This window comes from Cystoisospora suis (assembly GCF_002600585.1).
Source record: "Cystoisospora suis strain Wien I chromosome Unknown contig_843, whole genome shotgun sequence".
In the NCBI taxonomy this organism is placed as follows: Eukaryota; Apicomplexa; class Conoidasida; order Eucoccidiorida; family Sarcocystidae; genus Cystoisospora; species Cystoisospora suis.
Window position 1 is genome coordinate 136,589 of NW_027153644.1, and position 24,871 is coordinate 161,459.

At 49.3% G+C, this 24,871-nt stretch overlaps 3 protein-coding genes across 3 annotated transcripts; all 3 read left to right on the plus strand.

The window, feature by feature from the left end:
* Positions 1-378: 378 nt before the first annotated feature.
* Positions 379-6,997, plus strand: CSUI_002023 (uncharacterized protein). The gene has a single exon (XM_068062225.1). It carries the CDS (start codon positions 4,095-4,097, stop codon positions 6,330-6,332), a length of 2,238 nt encoding a protein of 745 aa, XP_067925806.1. The 5' UTR covers positions 379-4,094; the 3' UTR covers positions 6,333-6,997.
* Positions 6,998-7,866: 869 nt separating this feature from the next.
* Positions 7,867-9,770, plus strand: CSUI_002024 (uncharacterized protein). The gene is made up of 2 exons (XM_068062226.1): positions 7,867-9,347; positions 9,569-9,770. The coding sequence occupies exon 1, from the start codon at positions 8,258-8,260 to the stop codon at positions 8,459-8,461; it is 204 nt and encodes a 67-aa protein (XP_067925807.1). The 5' UTR covers positions 7,867-8,257; the 3' UTR covers positions 8,462-9,347; positions 9,569-9,770.
* Positions 9,771-14,616: 4,846 nt separating this feature from the next.
* CSUI_002025 (bt1 transmembrane domain-containing protein) lies at positions 14,617-24,871 on the plus strand. Its single transcript, XM_068062227.1, has 9 exons — positions 14,617-18,168; positions 18,531-18,639; positions 19,606-19,707; positions 20,569-20,673; positions 21,173-21,226; positions 21,774-21,862; positions 22,903-23,059; positions 23,553-23,612; positions 24,526-24,871. Exons 1-9 carry the CDS (start codon positions 16,037-16,039, stop codon positions 24,670-24,672), a joined length of 2,955 nt encoding a protein of 984 aa, XP_067925808.1. The 5' UTR covers positions 14,617-16,036; the 3' UTR covers positions 24,673-24,871.

A 24,871-nucleotide genomic window follows, 5' to 3' on the forward strand; every position in this document is an offset into this window, starting at 1 on the left:
CTGCTTGTCTGTCTTCTCTTGTAAGAACAGAGCTCTTTCTTTTTTCTCCCTGAATCTTCATACAAGCTGACGTCACCCCTGGAGTAGAGTGGCGAAATTATGACAGTATGCTGACAGATCAGTAGTGCCACATCGTATAACTGAAGAGCCCTGAACGGAGCGACGTCAGCGAACAGGTGCACACTATCAGGGTGCACCTGTTCGCGAAGGAAGAGCTATCCTCTGTAACATATGCTCAACAATATCTGAGGTCGTTTTTTCCATTCAGAGAAAGGACAAGGAGAGCGTAGGTAAGATGGATTGCCCAAACTCGCCACAGTAGGCAGCACTGCTGGCCAAGGTGTTCACAACATGAGTTAGATCAGTTTCTATTCTCAGCTTTCGTCCCGACATGAGAGAGGAACATCGAGGAGGATGTACTAACCGTATACTATCTCCGAGTCCTAGTACCCCACTCGGCAAAACAAGTTCTCCGCTGCTGCCGGCTGCTAACGTCGCGAATGAGAGCAATGCAACCGAGGCCGGCGAATCATCTCACTGTCATGAGGAAGATTCGTAAGCGAGAATCCGGGAAGAAATTTCTTGTGATAACGGGACGCCCGAGTGACCACTCGTACTGGAGAGCAGTTGGGTTCACTGTTGAAGATGCCGAAGTCTAACGTGTAGTTTCTGCGAAGGAGACGAGAAGGCTTTGCTCTGCTTCTCAAATCCCAGGAAGGCGCCCGTAGCAAAGAAAGGAGAAGGGACAGGAAGGAGGACGAGAACCGAGATCAACAACCCACTGCTGCGCTTTCAGAAAGAACCCTTCTCTTTCTGCCCCCCGGCTCTCCGGCTGGGCGATGAGCAAAGGGGACGGAAAGCAGTTACAAGAAAGTGGTGCACGGGGTTTTCTGTCCTGAGAAGGCTACCAAAAGGATCTCCAGGAAGAGGACAGAGGCAGGGGCCTGGCACGGCGTCGTTCATTCTCACTTCGTAGAAAGAATAAAGATAAGTGCGCCACCTTACCCGTCGTGCCACGCCAGAACGCTGCGTAAAGGAAAGAGCGAGAGAACGACTGCGACCCTGAGCGCCCTCGGACGTGTTCGTCTTTGTGTGTACTTGGGACTCTTCGTCTTGTGTGCGTGATTTTCACCTCTGCGTGGGTGCCTCCCGCGTTAGGGCGCTAACAAGCGTCAGGGCTCAGAAGTTTTCGACAGAACTAAGCAGCAGCAGTCGTAGTGGTTGAGCAGGTGTCGAGTAGTGGTGGCAGTAAGGTAAGCGAACCGGTTGTGGGCAGCATTGCTTCTGACGATTCCTGAAGGCACAACCACTGAAGCTGATAAGCGGTAAGGAAGGTGACGCCCTGCCACACCTGCGCAATAGGGAAGACGCGGCTTTTTAATTCTGGACCATCGGGCGCGAGCAGCTTCATCGGTTGAGCAAAATTAGGTATTCGCGTCCGCTGTCTCCCCGACCAGCTGTCGCACTGCGGATTGTGAAACATTGGTGTAATGCTTATACGATGCCCATGGGAGTTTCTCACTACCGCGTGCATATGAGTAGCGTATGCGCGGTTAGTGAGGACGAGACTGTGTGCCCGGTCAACACGATCGTGTGTGCCTGATTGGGGGGAGACAGAATGATTCGGCGGTTGCGACTGAACCCGGCGTAGATTCAAGAGCTCTGTAGCATGTAGAGTCTCAAGAACGAACGCGACGCCGTCAAAGACGTCGGCAACTGAGTCAGTGCCTCATTCTTGGATAGCGAAACGCAGCGACGAGAACGAGATGGCGCTAGGCGACAAGGAACAACGAAGAGTTGTTGTGTCTTCGTGACTTACAGTGTTCAGGACAGAAGAAGTGGAAGCACTACGACTCGCCTGTGATTCTTTCCTGCGGATCCTACATCGGTTGTTGGGAGGGGGCGTAGGGCTCCACCCGCTCTGTTGCAGTAGCACTCGCTGTTGTGAACAGGCCCGTCCTTGTCTCTGAAGAGCGCTGTCAACAGCAATAAAATTGAGCGGGCAATTTGTGGAGCACTAGCAGGCCTGTTGGGAACGCCGTCAGGCGTCAGACTCCCCGAATCGGGCATCTATGTTACCACGTGGTCGTCTTAGTCGGTGCTCGCCGAGGTGGCCGGCAGTCCGTTGTGGATGATAGGTTTTTCGCTCAGCAGGGTGATCCACTTTCCTCGGGCAACATAGGTGCATTTCTTGAAGGCCTGCCTGTCACCAATCTAAAACATTGGCTGGGAAGCGGCCGGACAGGGCAGAGGCTACAGGTGTGCTCCCCAGGGAAGCAGGCATGTCACCAAGCCGCTCACGGCGGCCGATCCCGAACTCTTTCGACTTTAAATGTCTCTGGCTACCCTTCACACGGATAAGAATACCTAGTTGACGGAGATACGGCGTGGTGGACGGGAAGTAGTATGTTCCAGGTCCTCTTCTCTCGGCCGCTGGCACATTGCTGGAGACTCCCGGCGACCGATGGCTGGCTCTTCCCAAACCCCAGCCAGCACTCGCCCCTTCTTCCGTGTGCGGTCCGTCTTCCCGGAGGGTGCCAGGGTAGAGTATCGGTCCTGGGCAGTACGGCGGTGCATGCAAAATTTACTCGGCACCTTGTTTGCCTGTCTCTCTGAATAAATTATTTTCGCAAGCCATTCAGCTGATGAGAGGCACGGCTAGCGAGAGTAACACTTTCTTTGTCTTCATATCCCAGCGTACGTGACCGTACCCCGGTGCCGGGAATGGGCCCCGTCGGACCCAACTCGAGGCCAGTCTCACGACGGGACGTTCTGTGCTTCGCAGGAGTCGATTCTGCCAGATGACTAGCCAGTGGAGAGAGACGATCTGGACACGGAGGCGCCGATATGACCTCTCGGAACGATTTCGTCTTCAAAGTCAAACTCACACCCACGCCTTCTGCAGGAACGCCCGCGTTGTCCTCGGTTGGGTCGAGAATTCGTCCGACGGGCGAAACAACGCGGGTGCTGCGGCATTCTGGGAGTGACAGCGGTTTTGTTGGCGCATTTCTCTTTTTTCCTCTACATGGTCCTTCATGTCCTCTTCTTTCGCATTCGTCACATCAAGCCTCTTCTCTTTCTTCTCCGGCTTCCCGACTGCAGGTGCTGCCGGAGCCTTTTTTTTATCCGCGAATGTGAAAAGCGACAACTGAGGACGACTTTCATTTGTCCTCCAACCCCCTTCTCGTCTTCCCTTTTTCCAAATCTCTCTACAAGTCACTCCAATTGTAGCGAATCCCCGTTTTCTGCATCATCATGCACCAATGTGCCTGTGCTAGGAGGGTCGATTGTCGCTCCTTCGGCGGAGGGCGCCTGTATTGTCCGAAAATTTAGTCGAAACAAATTTTCAGAAGTTTGTTTCAACCTCCAACCGGCACACTGACGAGGGACAGTATGCACGAACTAAAGAAGCAGCGGATGGCCTTTCAAGGGAACCAGGTGAATTTGTGTCACGAAATTCTCAGTGGACTCTTACGACATCATTGAGTCGTTATCCACGCCCAATTTCAATTCCATTTCTTTTGCCTTATGGTCTTCACTTTCCGTGTGAGAAAAGAACAAACGAGACAACCCAACGGTGAGCCTTTTCGTCAAAAAACTCAGGGGGCGTTCATGACCAAACTTCCGATACCTCGGCAGCCGACACTGTCCGTCCCCCTCCCGTTTCTTCCTCAGGAAAGAGTAACACACTTTTGCTTTTCGATTATTTCTCTTTCGGCTGTCGGCCTTGTCTCCTTTTTACCGGAGGAAGGTGATAGTTCAGAGGGAATATCAGAGGCGACCCGGATAGAGGTCGCGTTCGGATCAAAGCATCAGGCATTCTGCAGGTAGCTGCTCTACTATTCATAACGAAAAAGATATGGTTATGATCCAAGGGACAGGGTATTAATGAGCTTTCTCTGGTGTGGAGAACAAGCAGGTTGTATTCGATACCTTGAGGGAGAAGGACGCGAAGAGACAGAACGGTCACCACAGAAACCGTAGTGTGGAACGAGAGACAAGATCGTTCCTTGTGGTCCGCGTAACTGGTAGAGCCTCTTTTTTTCTGGGAGGACAAAAGAATAGGCATCAAAGGAAGAAAGGAAAATCTCACAATGGTGGACTCGTCGTTCAGTCGAATTCTCGTCTCGCGGGCCCCGGATGACATGCACATGGGACAAGTTAATACCGAGGAACCAGTAGGAGAGTCCATAGTGGAACTTCTATCGACAGAGACAGAGAATGGTCAAGACAGAGGACAGAGACTTGGAAGCAACAATGGCAGCAGGACAGTGAACTCTAAGGTAACCCATGGTCTTTCTTCCAAGGTCAATGGTGATGAGATTGTTGAAGCTGTTGAGAAGGGGAATTCGGACAGAGGGCGGGGCCTGAACATGAGAGGCTCTTTTCAGACTCGGCGGCATTTCCGCGTTCTTCATCTACGTCCCACCGCTGCCGTCGACCTGAGCCCTTCTGTCACGGGTCAGTCCGAGAGTTTTTCCACTCGTACCGTCGGGTCGCTCGAAGGCGATAGTGAAGAAGATGAATCAGGGCAAGCGATTTCGCTTTCGCGCTTTTCACGTCAGAAGGAAGGCGACAAGGAAAAAAGGTGGCTATGGCACCAGGGAGAGGGACGGAACGGGAAGGAAAATAAGGCGAGTTTGTTGTTGCACGAAGACTACTACCGCTTGGGAGCTCGTCTGGAAGGAGAGAAAGGAGAGGAGAATGCGGTACACACCCCTGGCCCCTCCTGCAGAACAAGGTGTAGAAGAGAACCCCGTACGCGGAGGCGCGGGATTTCTGCGGTAGGAGGGGCACTGCTAGTAGCCTCTTTAGGCTTGATTTTAGCTTCGCGTAGGCAATCGCTTTTCTCGGTCACTTCACCAGAGAAGGACGAGCAAAAGACCCTCTCGGATCCATCAAGCATGCAAGAGAAGACGACCGATGTATCTCTCACAGAATCCACCCCTGCGCGTCCCCTTTCGAAGGATCGTACGACCCAGACACCTCCTGTAGGTGGCCTGCCCGACCTGACATCACTCGGTCGAGCTACAGAAGCTCCTAATTTGGAAGCACGAAGAGAAGGGAGAGAGGCCAGGAGTGCCCCCACGCGCAGGACGACCCGAAGACGAGCAACAGAACCTTCAGATGCAACACCTTTTGGTGTACCTTCCACTCACCCGGAGACATCAGGTCTTTACCCTCCCGGGAGGGATATCTCTCTCGCGGCTAGAAATCCACAGGACCCTCTGTTCGGTAAACTGAGGACGAGCGCCACTTTTCCCCGTATCATTGTTACTCCTCCGGGGGAGAGAGCGCTAGACGAGGTTGATATCGCATTTGTGAAGAAAGGAAATTGGGAGGTACCACCGCCAGTCATGAAAAGCGTAGCCATACGTCGTGAGGTTGCGGCTGAGAAGACGAAGGACACTGCAAAGCAAGATTTGCCAGCAGGCCTTGCAACGCTCCCGGGGGCAACAGTTCAGTCCGCTACCGTAGCGGAAACTGTCGCTCGCGCAGAAGAGAAAGATCAACAACGGCTTCCGGAACGCATTGCTCTTGAAAAAAAGGTGCTACAAACACCAGCAAAACAAGAAAAAGACGAAAGGCCTATTGGAGAAGGTGTGGTGTTGCCTTCTTTGCAGGAGGGGAGAGGAAGACAGGATGAAGGTCGTCAAACTAAACTTCTGCCTGCTCACCAGGACAAGCTGAATGACCTGAGTACGGGCGAAGTAGCAGAAAAGACAAAAGCGGAATCCAGCAAGACAGGCTTTGGGCCCTCCCTTGCTGGAGACACTGCTTTTTCGAGAGCAAAATGGATCGGCGATATACGGAGAGCCTTGGACGAGATACAATCCGCTCAAGGAAGAGAGGACACGAAACAATTCTTAGGAGCGCAGCCAGAGACAAGTGAGCAGTGGATGGCTAATATAGCAGAAGAAATTCGTCTACTTTCTAAGGCTATCGGTCTGGAAGGAACAACCGAGCAGCGACCTCTAGCGGACCTTCAGCTTATCGCACGCACAGGCGACTCATTCTCTATCTACCTGCAGCTCATGGTTGTCGACCACCAATTAGGCGAAGCTGTTACACGAATCTGCGAAAGTAGAGAGAATCCTGTCGTAGTCAAAGCTGAAAGAGATCAGATTCTAGAACTCACACGGAAAATTGAAAATTTAGTAGACGCGTATATGAGGTTAGAAGTCCAGATCGACCCAAGCGGTACCATGGAAGAACGGGCCATACCTCGTGACATGGTTCGAGATACTGCGGAATGGGCTGCCCAAGCCAACAAAGCTGTGCTTGATCAAGAACACATTGATTTTGAGGTTCTGAGTCTCGTAGAGCCGTAGAAGGAGGGGTTGATGAATTTTCCCTGTCTCACCGGATTGTTTTATCTCCCGAGTGTTTTCTGGGGTACTGGAGGGTGAGCGTTCATCGATTTGAAAAGGAAGTGTAACGTCGGTCATTCTGTTTGTCGGAATGCTTTCCAGTTGCGTTATCCTTTCTGGTAGCTCGCCTGGCGGCACCGTCTGTGAATGCTGCAGTTCAGGGTTGTTCGTTGCCCACAAGGAACTCGGGCTTCTTTTGGATGAGACGGGAGAGAGACGAGGTGGTGAGGCGTCGCGGACACCTCATTCGCATACACAACCGGAGGCGCGGGCAAGATACCACCCGTTATCGCGTTTTCGTTTGTGTGTACGACGACCTCTTCAAGCGGACAGCGGGCCTTAAAGAGATCCTGCTCCGCACCACCACCGAATGTCGGGAAGAAAGGGGAGACACTAGAGGGGGAGATTTGCCTCTTTGTTACCGAGGTTGGAACGAGAGTGCATCTGAAAACTTGGAAGGGGAGAACGGATGTGTGTAGCTTGTTGGGAGACTGCGTGAGATAGTCGAAGCACAAATCGGAGCAGTGCTACTTCTTTATCCTCGTGACTTTTTCGCGGACCTTGTCCTACATAGATTGAGTTGTCTTCGTAGTGTCATGTTCTTATGAATACGCGAACCACAGGGGAGAACTTTTTTTGCTGCAAAGCGTGATGAGTAGGCGCCGGCACTTGTCTACTAAGAACCCAAAACAAGGTCGTTTTCACTAGGAATGAATCAAGAGCAAGTACATGGACTTGTTAGAGACGAGCAGAGGCTACATAGCCGCAGCACGACTTACCTTTTTTTTGTATAGCCATGCTTCTTGAAGTGACAGAGATCCTGCTGCATATTTCAGCCTTTACACACAAAAAGCGTCGTCTCTCGAGTTAGAATGACGCGGCTGCTGCTGCACAGTGTCAGTCCTGTTCGAGTAGACCGTTCTTGATGATTTTCTTGCAGTTCTTTCGTTCCTACCTCCACACGCACACGAATGGAAAGCTGAAAGAGTGTCTGTTGGTCTTTCTCTCTTGCCTTAGTTGTCTGATTGCGTAAATCGGAGACATCAGACTCGTGGTGCGTCTAGCGCTGGATTTCTGTTGCTTCCCCTGATGGCTGAGAACAAACTTCTCTTAATCAAGCCGGAGGTAGCACGCTGCTTGAACGGCAAACGCGTGTTCTCGAAGTTTGCGTGAAAGAGCGACGTAGGAGTCATCCCGCTGTTCAAAGGGGAAGTATGCTGCGAACCAGCCATCTTCAAGAAACCAGAGGGAGATAAAGGGAAAAAGAGTCCTAAACATGTTGTAGCTTCATAATCCTCTACATACTGCATCCACCCGAGACTGTCTATCTCCCTCCAGAAAGCTTAGTATGTGCCAATGATTCACCCCCTGTATGTGTACTCTAAAAAGTCATTAGTCAACTGCCTTCGCTATAACAGTCAACATGCCCTGCTCAGCTGATAAGTTCTTGCTAATGATTGATATGTGGTGGCACAGGTTACTGAAAGAGAAGACAGCAGCAGGGACCGAGTCTGGTCCAGCGCCTTCACTTTTGTCGGTCTTGAGAATGCACCCGGAACTAGTTCGAGCCGGCAGCATCGAAACACAATGCAGCAAAGAGGCAGAATTGAAACGTATTTTAGCTGCCTGTCGAGAACAGTTCGGAGACTCGTTATATTATCTTAAACGAGAAGTGCTATGTATTTAGTTATATACGTAAAAAAAAAGTACAGAAAATGCCTGTAGGAGTATACGCCAAACAAACCAGGGGGCAGCTGCAGGGCTCAACCGCACAGCGACCGCTGTATCTATGGTCGCCGGAATCTCTTAGCTGAAAAATAAATCTCTCGCGAACAGAAGCACCAGACTGCGCAGACTGAACAGGAGTATAAACACGAGTCACATCGATGAAGCGAAAGGATGCTGCAGTCAAAACAAGGAGGACAAGTTCAGACGAAAAAAGTGGACTACTGCTGTCGGCAACTGTCGCCATGGTCAGCTTCATTCTCATGGGTTTTTTCCGAAAGAACCGACTTGTTCTCTTCCTGTACTTTACTATCTCTCCTAGGGTGCGTCGAGGTCTCCTTTTTCGAGCGAACCGCCATTCCTGACTCTTGAAACGGGTCAAACTGAAACTGGTCCAGGAGCCGAAGGAGCACGTCAGGTGTGGCCGTTGTATCTCCTCTCACCATCTTTTCCACAGCATGGGGATCTGTTAGAAGGCTCTCTAACTCTTTACCTCCTTCCTTTTCAACTTTCTCTAATGCTTCTACGAAGGTAAGAAAGTCTTCTATGACTCTTTCTTCTTCTTCTTCCTGTTCTCTACTTTCACTCTTTGCAGGCGGTCTCTCAGGGCCATAGCACACCTTAGCTGAAGTCGCAGGCGTGACTCCAGATAGTGAGGCTGTGGCAGTTACATTGTCGGCTGAGAGTGTACTTCGAGAAGAAGAGTCATTGCTAGTAGCAACCTTGGAGTGTTTTCTCGTTTGAATAGAAGGTGCTTGAGACAAAGCAGGTGTTTCTGCGGGCCGGCTTTCGCGCAGTTTCGACGGTAGACTGCGTGTGCTGCCGTGATGCTTCTCACAAGAAAGAGTTGGAGAAGGAGAGGTCTGCGGGTGCACACCTGTAGTCACAGGAGAGGAATCCCGCTCTTCCGGAAAGAGTTTTTCCATGACTTCCTCAGGAGGTTCTCCAAGAGAGTTCAACTCGTCTAGGAATTCTTGTAGTCGAGACAGTTTCTTTACAATGGCTAGAGGGTTCAAAGGTTCTGACTTTGAAGTAGGAAGAGGCAACTGTTGAGTATGATCTGGAGAAGAGGGAGGGCCGGATGACGTAAGAGAAGAAGAAGGTGGACAAGGTTCCTGACAAGAGCTGATAGCGGGAGGTGGAGGAAAAACAGCTGCAGACGGCGGACGAGATGAGGAGCAGGTCGAAGAAGCGGTAAAGGAAGACAAGGGCGCACCGGGTGTAATCGGCTCTACTTCGCGTGTCTGTGGAGTAAGTTCTTTATCTGCTTCTCTAGACAGTACCTTGTCGGTCACTCTGTTCTTCTTTGGGTCGTGATTGCCACTTTCTCTACAGTGGTGATGGCTTTCCTCCTTGACGAGATCCTTATGACCGTTGATGGCTGTCACTTCGTCGTCTTTTTCACAAAGACTGACAATCCGTCTGTAAAGATGGATCTGCTGTTCGTACCGCTGTCTGTCCTTCTGTGGTAGCTTCTCTTTTTCCTTTTCGAGCCACGGCTCATACTCCGAGAGAAGGTGCTTCAGCGGTTCCCCAACAGCAAGCAATAGGAGATCCTCTCCTCCAGCTTCTTCGCTCATCTCCTTTAACAACTGAAAGAAGTCAACGTCATCTTCGACACACGTTTCCTGTCGCCCTGTTTCAGCCTTTTTCGTTCCTGTGCCTCGGAAAAAAGAAGGCAGCCAACTGGCTAAACCATTTTCTCTTTGGTTGACTTTTTCCTGTCCGTCTCTTTTCTCGTCAGTGACGTCGTCTCCGCTCAATAAACCGAGCGCCGACTGCAGAAGTTCAGATAGGCTTGCTTTTTCATTTTCAGCAATATCGCACTCAACCTCGTCGACACTAGCGCGGGTGTGTCCGTGTCTCTGAAGTTCTGCGCGTGGATGGTCGCACACAGAACCTTCTGAGTGGTGTCCGAGCGTAGAATTTTCCGACGAATCCCTGATATTTGATTCCAGTTCACGTAAACACACGCTGATGGGATCCGCTTTACACGCCAGGTTTTGAGGAAACGATACGCATCCACGAGATGAAGAAACCTGGGGATGTGGCGGTAGTGCTGGAGAAGGGGACTCTGTCTGCAGTTCTGGGCCGGCTGAGAAGTGACTGACTACCCCCTCTCGTCTTACTTCTGAACTCGCGTTCCCGTCGACGCTTGCCTTCGTCCCCACTCGAGCAGCTTGCTCAAAGGTCCCTTGGGAGGCAACCCCCGTTCGTGAACTCCTGGCGTAGTAATCCGAAACCTCAGGTGCGCGTACGCCTGACTCACCCACTATGCGGACAAGACGTCCTGTTTTTGTCCCAAGATCGCCACTATCGACGGATGCGGCACAAGCTGATGTGCTTGAAAATACAGAAGACGACGATGAGAGAGAACAGAGAGAGGTTGCGCCTGTTTGCTCTCCCAACCAATGCTCACTTGCAAGAGCATCAACGGACGCCGCTGTTTCAGACGTGAAAACCAAAGCCCTGCCATTGTCAAATTCTCCTTTTTTTCTACGAGGTGAGTCATGCTGGGCTTTCTGGGGACTCTCTACTTCCAAATGACCGTGCGTCCCCCCTGTCGGACTCACATCCCTTCTAAGGAATGCTTTATCGGCGGATACACGTAGGGCGGACTCTTGGTTGTCTGCAGCGTCCGTTGAAGTGCTCTCCTCAGCATGCGTCCAATCCTGCAGTACACCCTCTTTCGAGATGCACCTGGAGGGACAAGGAACATCTTCCAGATCACGAATCGTCTCATCGATAAGGTCATCAAGACAAAGATCTGCCATTTTGCTGCCGGTCAAACCAAAATGTTTCAGCAGACAACCTCGTGAGCTCCTGGATTTCCCCACCAGGTCATGAAATGATGAACCACCGGGAAAGACGATTCAGTATGTCCGGCAGATCACCTCCCCAGTCTCACTGAACTGGCAAACATTCTGCACGGCGCCGTGAGAAGCATTCAAACGGCCTTCGGACATTTCAGCATCCCAACCATGCGCTTATTCTTCAGAAATCCCTAGTGGAGCTCAGCCTTCATGCCAGCACTAGAGCCCAAGGCAGAAAAGAAGGAATATGTAAGAGAGTGAACGGTTTCAACCTAAGGTAAGATTCAAAAAGCACCCGGACAGGGCCCAGCATGGGTCTCAGCCACACGGAGGATGACGGCCCAAGGTTCTATTCTTCAAGGAGATCCATGGAATTGCCGGGACCGGCGACTGAAAAAGCAAAAGGCCGGGAAAAAGGGAAAAAGTCTTAGATCGACAGCCCGGCCAAGCTGGTTTCCCTAGTGGCCCCAGCACCCCCTTCGGGTGGAGACGCCGCAGACGAGTGGAGCAGGGCGGTAGGCGGGCAGCGGGGCCATGAGGACGGGCAGTGGCCCCCAGAGTAGCCCGTGGTAGAAAACGTCGCGATGTGGATGGGACTTTTTTTCAGTTACTTTATTCTCAATGGTAAGGGCCGACTACATTTAAACTGCTATATGGCTTTCAAAGGGGTGCCAAGGATCGCTTCCGGGGGAGGCCTTTAGAAACTCTGAATACTCTGGACGGCGCGCGAGACGTGTTCTTGTTTTCCTAGAGACTTAGTCGCTCATTCCTCATGTCTGCTAGGGCGGGTCCAGGCTCCACGCCATTGTGATGACGCTGCGCACTTCTGCCGGAGTTGTGCCTATTGCAGACTAAGGATTCATGGGACACAGTAGAGATTGCATGAGTATTATGCTGTTGAGAAGTGAGGGACCGGGTGACTGTCCGTGAGATGTCGTGTCCTTTTGGAATTCATTAGCGGCTCAGCTGACAAGTTCCGCCCGGACAGAGCCCATTACCGTAGCCCTGAACTGCGTTTTCACGTGGATCCCAGCATAAAGTAGGCGTTTCGCATCATGTTGATATTTGACTAAGCACCCTCCCTAGCGCGTAGTGAACCAAAAGGAAATGAAAGGGAGCTACTGAAGCTGAATGGACTAAGAGAGCGGTACAGCATAACCATAGACACTGTAACTACGTTATCTGTGCGCCCGGGAGAAATGAGTCCATCCAGCAATCTGATGATGGGGTAATCCTATCGCTCCGGACAGCACACAATGGACCTGCTACGCGTGTGCATCCTAGTGTCCCTTCTCGTGCGGCGTCACATCACTAAGGCCAGTTCGTGTAATCTTTCCATGCCGACCGCATGCGAACCACAGTCGAACGTCAAGAACTCACCGGCACAAGCAGTGCGGCAAAGAACTTGACTGACCTTAAGTTTATGAAGGGCAAATACACTAGTCAGCGCACCAGAAGAAGTCTTTCTCTCCACATCGCATACCGGCGTAGAAGCACAATGGAAGTCCAGAACGCCTCGGTGAACTTTCAGGCCTTCTGTACATGCGTGAGGCGTCAGCGGTAGAGCACGAGTTGATCCGTGCGACGTTGTGAAACTACAGCAGAAATGCCCAAAGTGAGAGAATTACATTCTATCAAGCACTGCAGCCTGCCAGGGTGAAGTCTCATCTGAAAAAGATAGAAAAGGGACTACGCTAGAGAAGTGGATTCGTACATGTGAAAATACAATTTTTGGGGCATGTCGGAGTGTGTTGCCAACTCAGTTAACATTCACAGAACAGGTGGGAGCCTTGACGCAGCGTGTATTCTGAAGAAGACTCATCCTTTTCCCGAGGGGCTTTCACAATACCCCGGGCTACGCGAGTTCATGGCTACTCTCTCTGGCTTCAGGCAGACTACAGGGGGTAGAACACAAACGGGCATTTTTCTTCTCTCCGTAATGACTCGTACTCTGGTTCTTGGCACGTAGGCAATGCCTCGGGTGGTCTTCGCCTTGCGGCAGCCGTGTTCTGCTGAGTGGTTTGAGAAGTGCTTTGAGACAGGCGAACTTGGTTGTCTTTGTCTCTTGTCTTGAGAAAACCTGAGTGCTTCGGAAGCGTACCCAGTACACCCTGCAGCCACGCAGAGAACCCGCACCGCAACTGCCTGTGATACGATGTGCCCAAACCGATCCACCTAGAATAGATATACAACCCATAGCTAAGATCATAGATTGACCACCGAACACCGTTTGGGTAGCATAGATAGATAGAGCCTGTGACTCATGGCCGTTCTGTTGTCTGCATTAAGTGTCCATACCAAGCGTGATGATTCTTTCTGCCATGACAGAACTCCCACAGAGGACGAAAACCGACTACTCTCTCTGCCGCACGTCGGTGGCATCAGGAAAAGAAGAGGGGAGGCGATGACGAGATGTTGCAAAGACACTCTTACCGTTCTCCGGATACCAGGTTATCACGGAAAGCCGCGAGGAGGATCCGGGAAAAGAGAGCTCCCCTCTTTTTGCACCGGACTTGCTAGTCCTCCAGTATTCTTTTCCGCAGGGTAGAACCTCAAAAAACACTTTAGTTCAGTACACTCTCCACCTACGTATGGCTAGGTTAGTGAGACTGCATACCCCCAGCTTCGTATCGCTCGGGTGCTGCTGCGGGGTATCTCCCTCCTCTCCAGATGGGCGTTTCAAAGCAAGTAATTTAGTCCTTCGTACACACGCATGTGCGTACCCGTCCGCGTTTACCTACATAGCCAGTTATTCGCCTACTAGAGGTGTCCAGGAAGGATCTCCGGAGAGAGATGAAAGAATCGCCCGTATGGTGGTAACCGTACCAGAAGTCTCACAGAACGATTCTGAAGTACAAGGGAGACGACCGTAACAGCGAGTTGTTTCGGAAAATTTGTACTCGCGAAGGGTGTAGTACTGCGTGATTTTCGCTTCGATCTACGCATTGCGCGCCAGCAACAGCTTCCATCTACTATGTACCGTAGTCAGTCTCGTTCAAACCTCTGAGGAAGTCTGAACCTGTTGGGGATTCGTGTGCGGGAAGCAGAAGGTGGAAATACATCTAAGTACGTCAGAACCTTGACGGAAGTAAGAGGAGGACAACGACGGCATTTCGACCAGAGTAGTCGATTCTTATTCTTGCAGAACCAACTTTTTTTCCATCCTTAGCCGCCGACCCCCTGGGGATCCGTCTCGGAAATAGAGGAAGCCCGGCAGTCTAGAAGACGTCTTTTTGTAGCGACGAAAGGACGGCGACCAGTCTTCCACGCTCAGCTTCATACGGGGCCTGCCCCTCTGGAAACTGAATTTAGCCACGATGTCATTTTCTCCACGCTACATCGTCACAAAGGCAACAGTAACCCCCAGCAAGCCGAAACTCCAGCAATCCTTTCTGAGTAGCTGCCTGGCCAACATTTATAAGCAAACTCGACAGTGTAAAATATCAGGTGTATTTGTTGGGATTCGCAAGAATCTACGTACCTCAGTTGTCGATGGACAGCTGACCACCGAAGCAAAACTTTTATCTCCAATACCAGCGCGCGGTAGATGCTGCATGCAAGAAAACGTGCCGCTTCCAGGTCGAGACCTCACACGCGAAAAGAGTACGAGGACGCATCTAATCTGTCTCCCATCGGCTTTCCCCGGGGGGTGTGTCTCTGCTGTCTCCCGTTTCTGTCTCCCTGTGCCTCGGGCTGTTCTTTCCCTTCTTGGAGTGCAAACAAGGGCTGTTTCCAGGGAAGCACTTGTATATTGTGACAATGACCGACACTATCACCGCCTCGTGTGTCTTAGATCACGCGTTTTCACTGAAGTTCTTGTCTAGTCCAAAGATCGCCTTCGCCCTCTGTCCTCGTTACCTTCTTTACTAGCTTCTAGCGCGTCGGACCCTCCTTTCCGCCTTCAGTAACCATGACCGTCTCCATGAGGAAACAAACGAAGCCGAAGCCGAAGAAGGTCGACTGAATCTTCGTAAAACTCTGTCTGGTGGTCGAGATTCTCCTCTTTTCTATGAGAATGTCCGAGTCAAGGTACCAGTAGGTTCTTCATTACCACACATTTCACCTCTTATCGCTTTTTTTAAATAAAGGACCTCCTCTTTTTTGTGCGTGGCAGAGGAGCTGAGGAAGTGCTGGCATTCACTTGCTTTTTCTCAACTCTCCGAGCATTCACACCTTCACAGAAACGTTGTTTCTGCCCATTTGCCGTTCCTTTTAGCTTCGACCGCCTTTCTGTTTTCCTTCCCGGTGTTAGGGTCGTCATCGCATCTTCTTGCCTTTCTTCGTGCCCTCCCTCTTTCTCCCCGGGGTCGTCTTTTCTTTCTCCTTCCAGTCTCCGTCCCCCCTGTTGGCGGCCTGTCTGTCTCCCGCCTTTTCTTCCAGAATCCCTTTGGAAAGACGCTTCCCTGCTTGCTTCACGTCAAGCTCTCTTACGACACGGGGAACGGGCGCCATGTGTATAGCGTCCCTGCTCTTCTCGGGCACGAAGTTGACAAGCCCGTCTCAGTAGCCATACAGAGAGAGCCGGCAATGGGTAATCACGATGTCAAGACGCCCGCGACGGTTTTCTTTGTGAGTGAGAAAAAAATTCATTGATGACCGAAATAGAAATGCGAGTCTGTAGAGAACCTTTCGTGGAGGGTTTTACTTCTCCTCGTAATTAAGACATCTTCACTTTTCGAGCTTTCCGGTGCATTATATGAAGGATGACAGAGAGGAAAGCCTCATCTGTACTTTTGGTCGTACGCCCGCCGGAGACTCTGTTGCGGTAGCTCGTTTGATGGCTCCGCCTATTTCAAGGATGACGAGGAATTTCTCAGGCCTCTAAACTTGGGGTGTATGCACACCCGAGTGAAATGGTTAGCCGCGTCCTGGGGCCTTACTTTTCTCCTTTCCATGTGCGACGCAACTAGGCGACTGTCATTCATTCTACTTTCATCACGAAGAGGGCGAATCCGGGCAAATAGGAGAGTAGAATCGAGAAGGAAGCGGATGGTGTAGCGAATCTCCGCCTCAACTTTTCACGAAATAACGGCCAGGACCCAGAAGAGCCGGAAGAGAAGGAAAGCATCTCGAGACAAAGGACGAGGACAAGCCGACAAGGGGAGGAATGTAAAAACAGTAGATCTCATGCTAGGGCGACAGCATGGAAGGAAGAGAGAACCAGCAAGGAAAGCTGAACAACAAGCAGAGATGAAAGACTGTAGTGAGACAAAGAGATGCAGTGGGTGCTGTGATGACTGGTGCCAGCGCGAAAAAGTCCCAACTGGAAGATTGGCTAGCATTCTTTCTGTGTACCTAGAAACCTTTCCTTCGTCCCCTTACCTTTCTTGGCCTTCTTCTGCTCGCTTCTCTAAGGTTCTCGATGTATCATTTCCTTTGTCTTCATATGTTTCTCCTTTTCCTGGCCTTCAGCTTCTTTACATCTACCTGCCTCTCTGGCAGTTGACAGACTTTTCTTCTTTCCCTTCTTCATCTTGTACATCTCCTCTCCTTGCTCTCTCTCGTCTCAGCTGTCTATTTTTCTTTAGTCTCGACGGTTTAATGAGAATCTTTTCTGCTTTAATGTATAGCCTTGTCTCTCTTGTTGTCCTGCTAATCCCCTACTCTCCATTATCGTTCTCTTTCTTCTTCCCTTGCTCCCATCTGGCGATTATAGAAGCCAAACATCTGTCATCGTCTTCTTTCGGATTTGCTCGTCAGAAAAGGTTTCCTTCCTTATGTGTTTCGTCTAGTTCTCCTCCCCCTTTCTTCTCGGCAACTCCTCATCATTACACCTCCCGTTCATTGTCTTTGCCTTTCCTCCCTGTCTATCGTTCTCTTCTTTCTCCTTCTCCGCCCCCTGCTATTTCTAATCTCGGTTTCTTATCGTTATCTTCCGTGCATGTTGTTTCTAGTATCGATCTCAAAGACAAGCAGGAAAGCTACAATCTTCCTGGAAAGAACTGTTACGTTTATCGCTCTTCATATTCATCCTCCGGTCGTTCTTCGTGTGAGCCGTCAGATCGAAGGCGTTCCTTAAAGTGGAGCTCGCCTGGTTACTACGAAAGGCTTTATCATACTGACGTCAGGTGTACGTACACCCCATTTCGTTTTCTGCCTCCTGAGAAAACGACATGGAGGGGAGCCTCTGTCACTCCACAGGAGAAAGGGACGCCTGGATTTCTGATAGACCTATTCAACAAAGGAAAAGGAGGAGGGGACCGTGATAGCATGTCAACTTCATCTCTAGTATTCTCACATAGAAATATCCTGCAGCCTTTGTCCTCTCGCGCACATAAATCAGCTCCTTCGTCTTCTTCTTTACTTGCCAGATATATCTCTACCCCCCTTTTCAGATTCAACTCCTCATCTCCATCACAACCGAAGGTTTTTCAGGACACCTTTGGTAAGGTTTCGAGTCTCTCTTGTTCATCTCAGGTATCTTCACAACAGCCCAGTATACGTAGGCAGTCTGTCTCTGTTCTGACAGGTTTTCTGAAGAAGGGATGTCGGTGTCAGAGAAAGCCAGCTGGCCTGTTTCCGGAAACCGGACACTTCTCTCTAAGCCATGCGCTGAATGCAAGCCGGCTTCGAGATGAAAGTTTTTCTCGTAGAGAGAGATTGTCAACTTCGCTCGCTCTATTCTTTTTCGGTAGAAGAAGGCAGAAGAAGAAGGAAGAGGAGGCAGAGAAGACAGACGGAGAAAAAAGACTAGACGACACACCAAAAGGAAATGAGAGAATGCGACTGTTACGACTCAGTGAAGGTGGGCAGAAAGAAAAAGAAGACAGGGCACGAGAGAGAGAAGCAGCAGGTGAAGATGGTGAGACGGCTCTTGCTTCTCACCGTGTTTCATCCATGCGTACGCAGAAAGCTCGCCACTCCGTATCCACTGAGACGAAGAGTACAAGGGTAGCAGGAAAAGCAGAAGGGGGAGAACAAGGAGAAGACCGGAGAGAGGAAGGCGGTGGAGTGCTCGAGACAGGAGAGAGTGAGGGGGTGGATGGGAAGGAAGAGCCACAGAAAGAAGGAAACTCCTTAGGACAGCGGGGAGGACTGGCTACCATTCAAGGCGCGTCCGAAGAAGAGAGCGGAGAGAGCAGAGAGAGAGAAATTCAACTAGACAGCTCTAGTGAATCGTTGAGAAAACCGGAAGGCAATCTTACGGAGGTAGAAGAGGCTCCGAGGAAAGAAGAAGATCTGCCAAGGAAAAAGAGAAGAATCCCATGGAATCTAGGACGCTCTTGGAGTCAGCTAGTCAAAGACAAAATTTCTCAGAGGTGAACACGTATGGCTACAGGCAGCTAGAGAGCTAGTTGTCACTACCCACTTAGCTGCCACAACACAGTCCGAGTCATAAGCGTACGACCTACCGTCTTCGTTCAACGAGAATACCTAATCACAGAGGAGCTTCGTTTTTTCCCAAATCGTGTGCTTTATATCTCAGCCTTGATCACCCGTACCCCTCGAAGGAGGTCTATATGTATCCCTTCAGAGGGGTAGATATGTGCGTACATCTACCTAAAGGTATAAAGATACACAAACAGTCTGTCATCTGACGGTCTCACATGTCGTTTGTCGCCCCTCTTTCTATCTCCCGTTCCTCCTACTTCCTTCCTATCTGTCTTCGAGTTTTTCTCAGGACAAAAGAGGCAATGCAGAGACTGAAAGCCCAGCGCCAGAAAGAGAAAGGAGACCAAGCTGTCCCACCTCAGTCATTCTCTCCTTCTCCTCGTCCTCGTGTTACTCGCGTAAGGTTGCAATGTCGTTTTAGTGAACAAAAGGCAGAAGAGGGAAGTTCAAGAAAGAAGATCTCTTTCCATTGGTGGACCAGGTCTTCTTTCTTTGAAGGCCCTTGTCTTCCCAGGCGATGGTTTCACGTTTTCGCCGCTCTTCCTTATTGTAAAGTCAAGCTATGAATGAAACAGCTGTACACCCGCATTGTCAATCTCGTATACGTCTCTCGCCCCTCTCGTTCTAGATAGATAGATAGATAGGTACATACGTGAATCGTAGGCTCACGTGTCAACACTCACGCAAGACTAAGTAAGTACACCTCACTGTAAGGCTCTGTCTATATGTGTTTCTTTAGGCAGTAGGGTGGGTGGGTACCGTAGCGGCAGTTTCGCTCTGTACAGGTGGGACGCCTAGGCTCCCATAGCTGTTACTTGCAGACCGGATAGTGTGCTAATCCTTTTCCCCTACCCCTTCGCAGCCACCTTCCGAGGTCTGTTTTGGGTGTGGGATCTCTCTGCCTACCTGTCAAGCCTATATAGACCTCCGGCGAAGACCTACGGCCACGTCCTTGCAATTGAGCTTGTAGATAGACCGAGCCGCGGTCAGTAGTTGATGGCGGCTGCTCATTCTCTCGGACGAATTGGACCGGTGCGAACTCATATAGACGTATACAGACTTTAGGGTTTTTCGCTATTGCAAAGATTCATATTTCTCGTGCTTATCTAGGCACTGTTACCATATATATTTGCTCGTACAAGCTTTTACGTCTATATATCTACATCTAGAAAAAGAGAGACAGGGATAGAGAAGGACATGAATTTGTCACAGCGAGTGTCATAGGCAGTTCGCTTTCTTTTTCCAAGCCTTTTCGTTTTTCGGTTCTCCTTCGGTGCCTCATCCTCTTTCTCCTCCGAACAGGAGAGAACTTCGGTGGAGAAGTTAGATCGACATCCGTACTTTTCTTTCTTCTCATTCTGTAGACTGGATTATCTCAAGAAACAAGACAGAAGCTCTCACAACGCTTGAAGAAGAGGTGGAGTGACCCTGAGGCTCGGTTGAAACTCTTACAACTTGGCAGGGACGTAAGTGTTGTTACATATTATCCTTTCTCTAGCAGGGGCAGAATCCCATACTATTCAACTAGCTGAAGACAAAGCTGATGAACAATCGCTTGTCGTTCTGTTAAATCTAGAGCCTTACCCGCGGCATTTTCCTCGTTGAGCCTTTATATCGGGGACAAGCTCTATAAGCACGGGGTAGTGTATCGGTGAAGGGATAAGAAGAATGAACCCGCAGACAGTGTGACAAAGAACTCCGAAGGCTCTTTACAGCATCTCCCCTCTTCCTCTCTTTTGCAGATACGTTCTACATACTCAAACAACTACGACTCTGTAACTCATTCCAGAGCATATGTATCAATCGTATACACCCGTACTACTACTATTACTACTGCCGATACCTCCACCACTCTAAGTTCATATGCGTATATGTATACATATATATGCATGTATACATATGAGTACGTTCGTGCACATAGGAGGTAGACAGGTGTTGAGCAAGCAGTCCCAGTGACCGGAGTCCATATGCCTGAATGTCCCTGAGACGTTTTCTCTCTCGCGCATGCATCCATCTTTGATGGCATATGCTTTCAATCGTTTTCGTGGATGTATTTAAGTAGAGATACTTCTTGTCGTTAGTGAGTATGTCGTGTTTGTCTCTGTCTCTGTCTTTCTCTCATTTTCTCTCTGTGCACGTGGCGCTCTCGATGTATGGAGTTTCTCATCTGTCTAGACCTGTAACTTGTATAATACGTATATCATTCAGCCGTTTGCTGTGACAAGCATGTCCTAGTAACCAAGGCGGTCGGTTGACTCGAGAGCATTCTCGTCTTTATCATCCAGAAGCTTTCGTCTTGTTCTTGGCAAATTCAATCATTTGGACAGAGGTCACATTCTCTGGAAACGAGGAGAGCTATCTCAGAAAGCATTCGACTGAAATGGAGAAATAATCCTGAGTATGCGGAGAAAGTCAGACAGGCACAGGCCAAAGTAAGAAGAAGAAAGATGAAGGTGCACCCAAATTCCTCTCTTCACTTTCGAGTGTATATACAGCCGTCAAATGCGTATTTTTTCGAGTGTCTTCACCTCTATCTTCCTAGACTATTGTCTGTGGTTTGTACACATAGACTCTATGCATCAACAGAAAGAAACAAGACTCCAGTAGTAAGAGTACCTCCGACGTTCTCCATAGATACGTACACCCCGTATCTGATCTCTCCTGCTGGCAAGCTGTGGGAAGAAGGTTTCATTGCATTTCTTCTTTGCTTTCAGTAGTTCATTTTCAAGGCTTCTCTGTCTCTTAAGAATGACTGGAAGCATCTGCCAATGGTCCTGTTAACCATAGAAAATCAGCAGCCTTTCTCCTTCCTTCTTCCGACTCGCTTTTCGTCACTTTCTCTCTTTTGTCACTCTCCTCATTGAGCTTCCAACTGATGCGTTTGTTTCGCTGCTTGCGTTCTTGCCGCTTGGTTCTCCCTCCTCTCTTCAGGTCAACTGTACTGGAGAGAAGAAGAAGAAAATCTCCGATAGTCTTAAGAGGCTGGTAAGACCGAACCCGTATTCTTTTTCTTCTTCGTCAATATCTTGTTTCAAACCATTTTCTTCTCTATTGTGACAGCTTGTTCTTTTCCCAACTCAGACCTTTCTCGATATAGCTGGATATACTGGCCATACAAGAGTATTTCATCGACACACAAGCAGGTGTCATCGTGCAGGTATATACACGTCTCCTGGTGTGCCTTCACGTGTGTTTTCTTCCGTATATGTACATATTCATGTAAACGCTTAGACGTCTGTATTCTCTCTACATTTCTATGTCCACGTGTATCTATCTATATATATATACGTGTTTGCGTATGTGTACGCATGCCTCTCTCTTTGTGTATGTGTATATCGTTCACACTGTGACTGAGTGAGACTAGCAACTATGTTTGTTCTGGGTCTCTCGTGGTGGACGACCTCGTGCTCTTTGGCTTCGCTTGGCGAGATGGCACAGAGGTGAACTCAGCATCGAAGAAGAGAAAAAGAAGCAGAGGATACAAATCGACTTTTCTTTCCCTTGTCTTTGTGATGTCTCTCTCTCGGTTCAGTGGCGAGATGAGGAATTTCGCAGTCGTATGTCTACTGCGAGAAAGCCTTTTACAACTGAAAGGCGCTTAGCTCTCAGTCAGAAAATCGCGTAAGCCTCCTTCACTTCAAGAGAGAAAAGAAGAAGAAAAGGGTCCGGGAGGATGATTAGGAGCCGGGACAGAGTGGGCTCAAATGCTCCGATGGTTTTCGTCGGCCTCGTTTCTTCGCTAGCGGCAGGCTGGCTCTCAACGTCATAGATAACATCGCAGACGGCCTTCTTCTTAAGCTTTCTTTCTCTCTCAAGACAGTTACATATGCCCATTCCTAATGATAGACAACCTTCGTGTATAGTCGACCAGAGATAGTAAGTACTTCTGGTCTTTGTTTCTTCTTTAGAGAAGTCATTCATCTCGAACTCGAACACTCACCACGCACGCACACGCATCCGTCTTCATCTACATTTAGCGCAAGTGGGCGGCTAGGTGTATCTTGATCGTTCCCACGTTGTCTGCTATAGGTATTTCAGTAAGGAGAGAAGGATACAGAGTACCGGGGTTTCTGTCGTCTCTATCCCCAAATCATGTAAATGTATATACATACAGCCATATACAGATAGGCGTGAGTATTGCATGTAAAGTCACATGCTCCCATTGATAGACGGCAGAAGAGATGCGGATAGAAAACCGAATCTGGAGAACCACTTTCACGCTCTCCCCCATCTTTAACTGCTCTCTTTCGCAAAGAGTGCATGACTCTCAGAACGGCGCTAAGGACACGTTGAGGGCTTCTACATGCTATTCTCTTCTTTTTCGGTTTCTTTTTCTCTTCGTCTTTATTCAGGAGACTGTGTGTCTGCATGTGCCCAAACATCGTTCATGCGTGTCTGTCTATATATAAATATGTCGACACGTTTTTTTCGATATCAGCCCAGAGAAAGTGCAGTCTGTAGAGTGACGTACATAGATACCTACATGCCCTTCTGTGTGCGTACCCATAGACTGTAACTGTACTGGAAGAAGGGTGTATACCGAGGCAGAGAGAAAGTATCGTCTTTCAGCTCTCTTCTTTGTCTTTGTTTTGTTTCCTACCGTCACCTCTGAAGAAAAGGCGTGGTCTGTTTCGTGCCTCTCTTTCTTTCCCTGCCGATAGAGATCTATGGGCCTACGATGAAGACTATCGAAATCGGACACTAGAAGCGATACGTTCTCGATTTGATCGCATACGCGAGGAAGGGGAAGATTATCCGGAGAGGAGATTGACGAGAAGTAGAAGAAAGACTTCACTCGTTTTCACTCGAACTCTCTCAGTAAGATTGAAATGCAGGCCCCAGGAAAGAGGAGAAGAAAGGAAAAGAATAATAGACACCGAGGAGCTCGTTTCGAGGTGTTGCCTATATTCTCACATGTCTCAGGAGGCAGTACAAGTGAAAACTACTCCGGGATTGACTCTTTCTTCAGCCCTGATACTACGGTTAGTACTTCTGTCTTCCCATATGTCTGAGAAAAAAGATAAATGTAACCCGAGGAGCACAACGTCTCGGAGACGACTTGGGGGAAGATATTCTTTGTGCAGTTTGGACGTGTTGCTGATTTACAAAAGCAGACGCCGCTGTCTCCGAAGATTCCGTTCCTCATCTACACACATATCGTAGTCAGCTCTCAACAGAAGGAGTAGATAGAAGATCCTGTGCATGCAACAGGCTTACGTGACGAAGCGTTTGTCTTTGTTTCGGAGAGTTGCTATAGACAGCTTCCCTGCTGCTTCTGCACCCGACTTGCCTTTGATGGTTTCGTTTTCAGGGCGGGGATGATGATTTCCATGGAGCCCGGGATGTCCTCAGCTTTCTTGGGGGGAAACGAGTGAGTGTCTTCTCGCTGGCTTTTAACTCTTTCTATCCTGGACATTCCTTTCTCTCGTTCTCTTCATCTGACGAAGAGTAAAGCGTTCTCACAGTCTTCCAGCGCGCGTCTAAAGTTCTGTCTGAAGGAGCTATTCTGACACTGATATCATTTGGCTGAGTTAACTGAGCATGGTTTCTATTTACATTTGTCTACATATCTACAAATGTGTCCCTAGTCTATAACCATGCATGTTTCTATACTTACATGTATACAGAGAACCTCCGGGCCTCCGGTAGCGGAGGGCCGGAGTAATATGCAGTTCACTTTCGCTGGGGTCGTTCAGCCACGGTATGACAACCACCGAAAGATACATAACTATATATAGATAGATAGACCTAGATACAGATACATACGCCTATATGCACAGGTGCCTGAAGTCTTATAGATGTATACGTACATAAACCGAGAACGTCGCGTGTTTGCTCACATATGTACTATATGCGTGGATATGGAGTGGAATAAAAGCAGTTGATTTTGCTATACATCATCTCTGTCCTGAGAAGATAATGCAAGCGTAGTCTGAGTGTGCTCATTTTCTCGAGGTTGCGGAATGCTGTCATGCTTTTCGCCTCAATGAAGTGGTTTCTTTCTTCCTTTCTTTTTGTCTAGCTTTAGCCCTTTCTCAAGACTCTCTTCTGTCTGTTCTTGTTAGTCATTTCATCTCGAGGTTCGCCCGCGAGAGCTAGGTTTTGTTCCTTTCCCGGTGACGTCCGTGTGTATACGAGGACATAGGCATATTTATCTGTGCTGTAGCTGACAAGTCCACCTTTCCCAGGTGTTCCCCCCTTCCTTGACTTTTTCTGGACTCTCCCTCAGTTGAAAGCATCGACTTGGTGAGAAGACGTTGTCGTTTGCTTTTCGATTGGTTCAGGGAAAATCAGGAGGATCAGGGCTATATCCTCTAAGTATCCAGTCCCCCAACTCGCAGAGACATCAGTTTTGGCGAAGAATGTATGAGAAACTTCTTTTGGAAGAAAAAGAAAAAGAGAAGATTAGAGCAAGTGTTTCTATGGGCTGAACATCCTTCTGCCCTCTCCTTTCTTCTTAATATATCTTATCGAAATGTGTCTTCGTTGTTTCTTTTAGTAGTCTTCCATAATCTTAAGTGAAGATACACCTACCCGACCCTACTTTCGGTCTCGAACCTAAGATTCTTTCTGCCGTGTCTGGATCTACTCGAATCCTGTGTTTGGCTGCCGGGTTGTGGAACTTGTCAC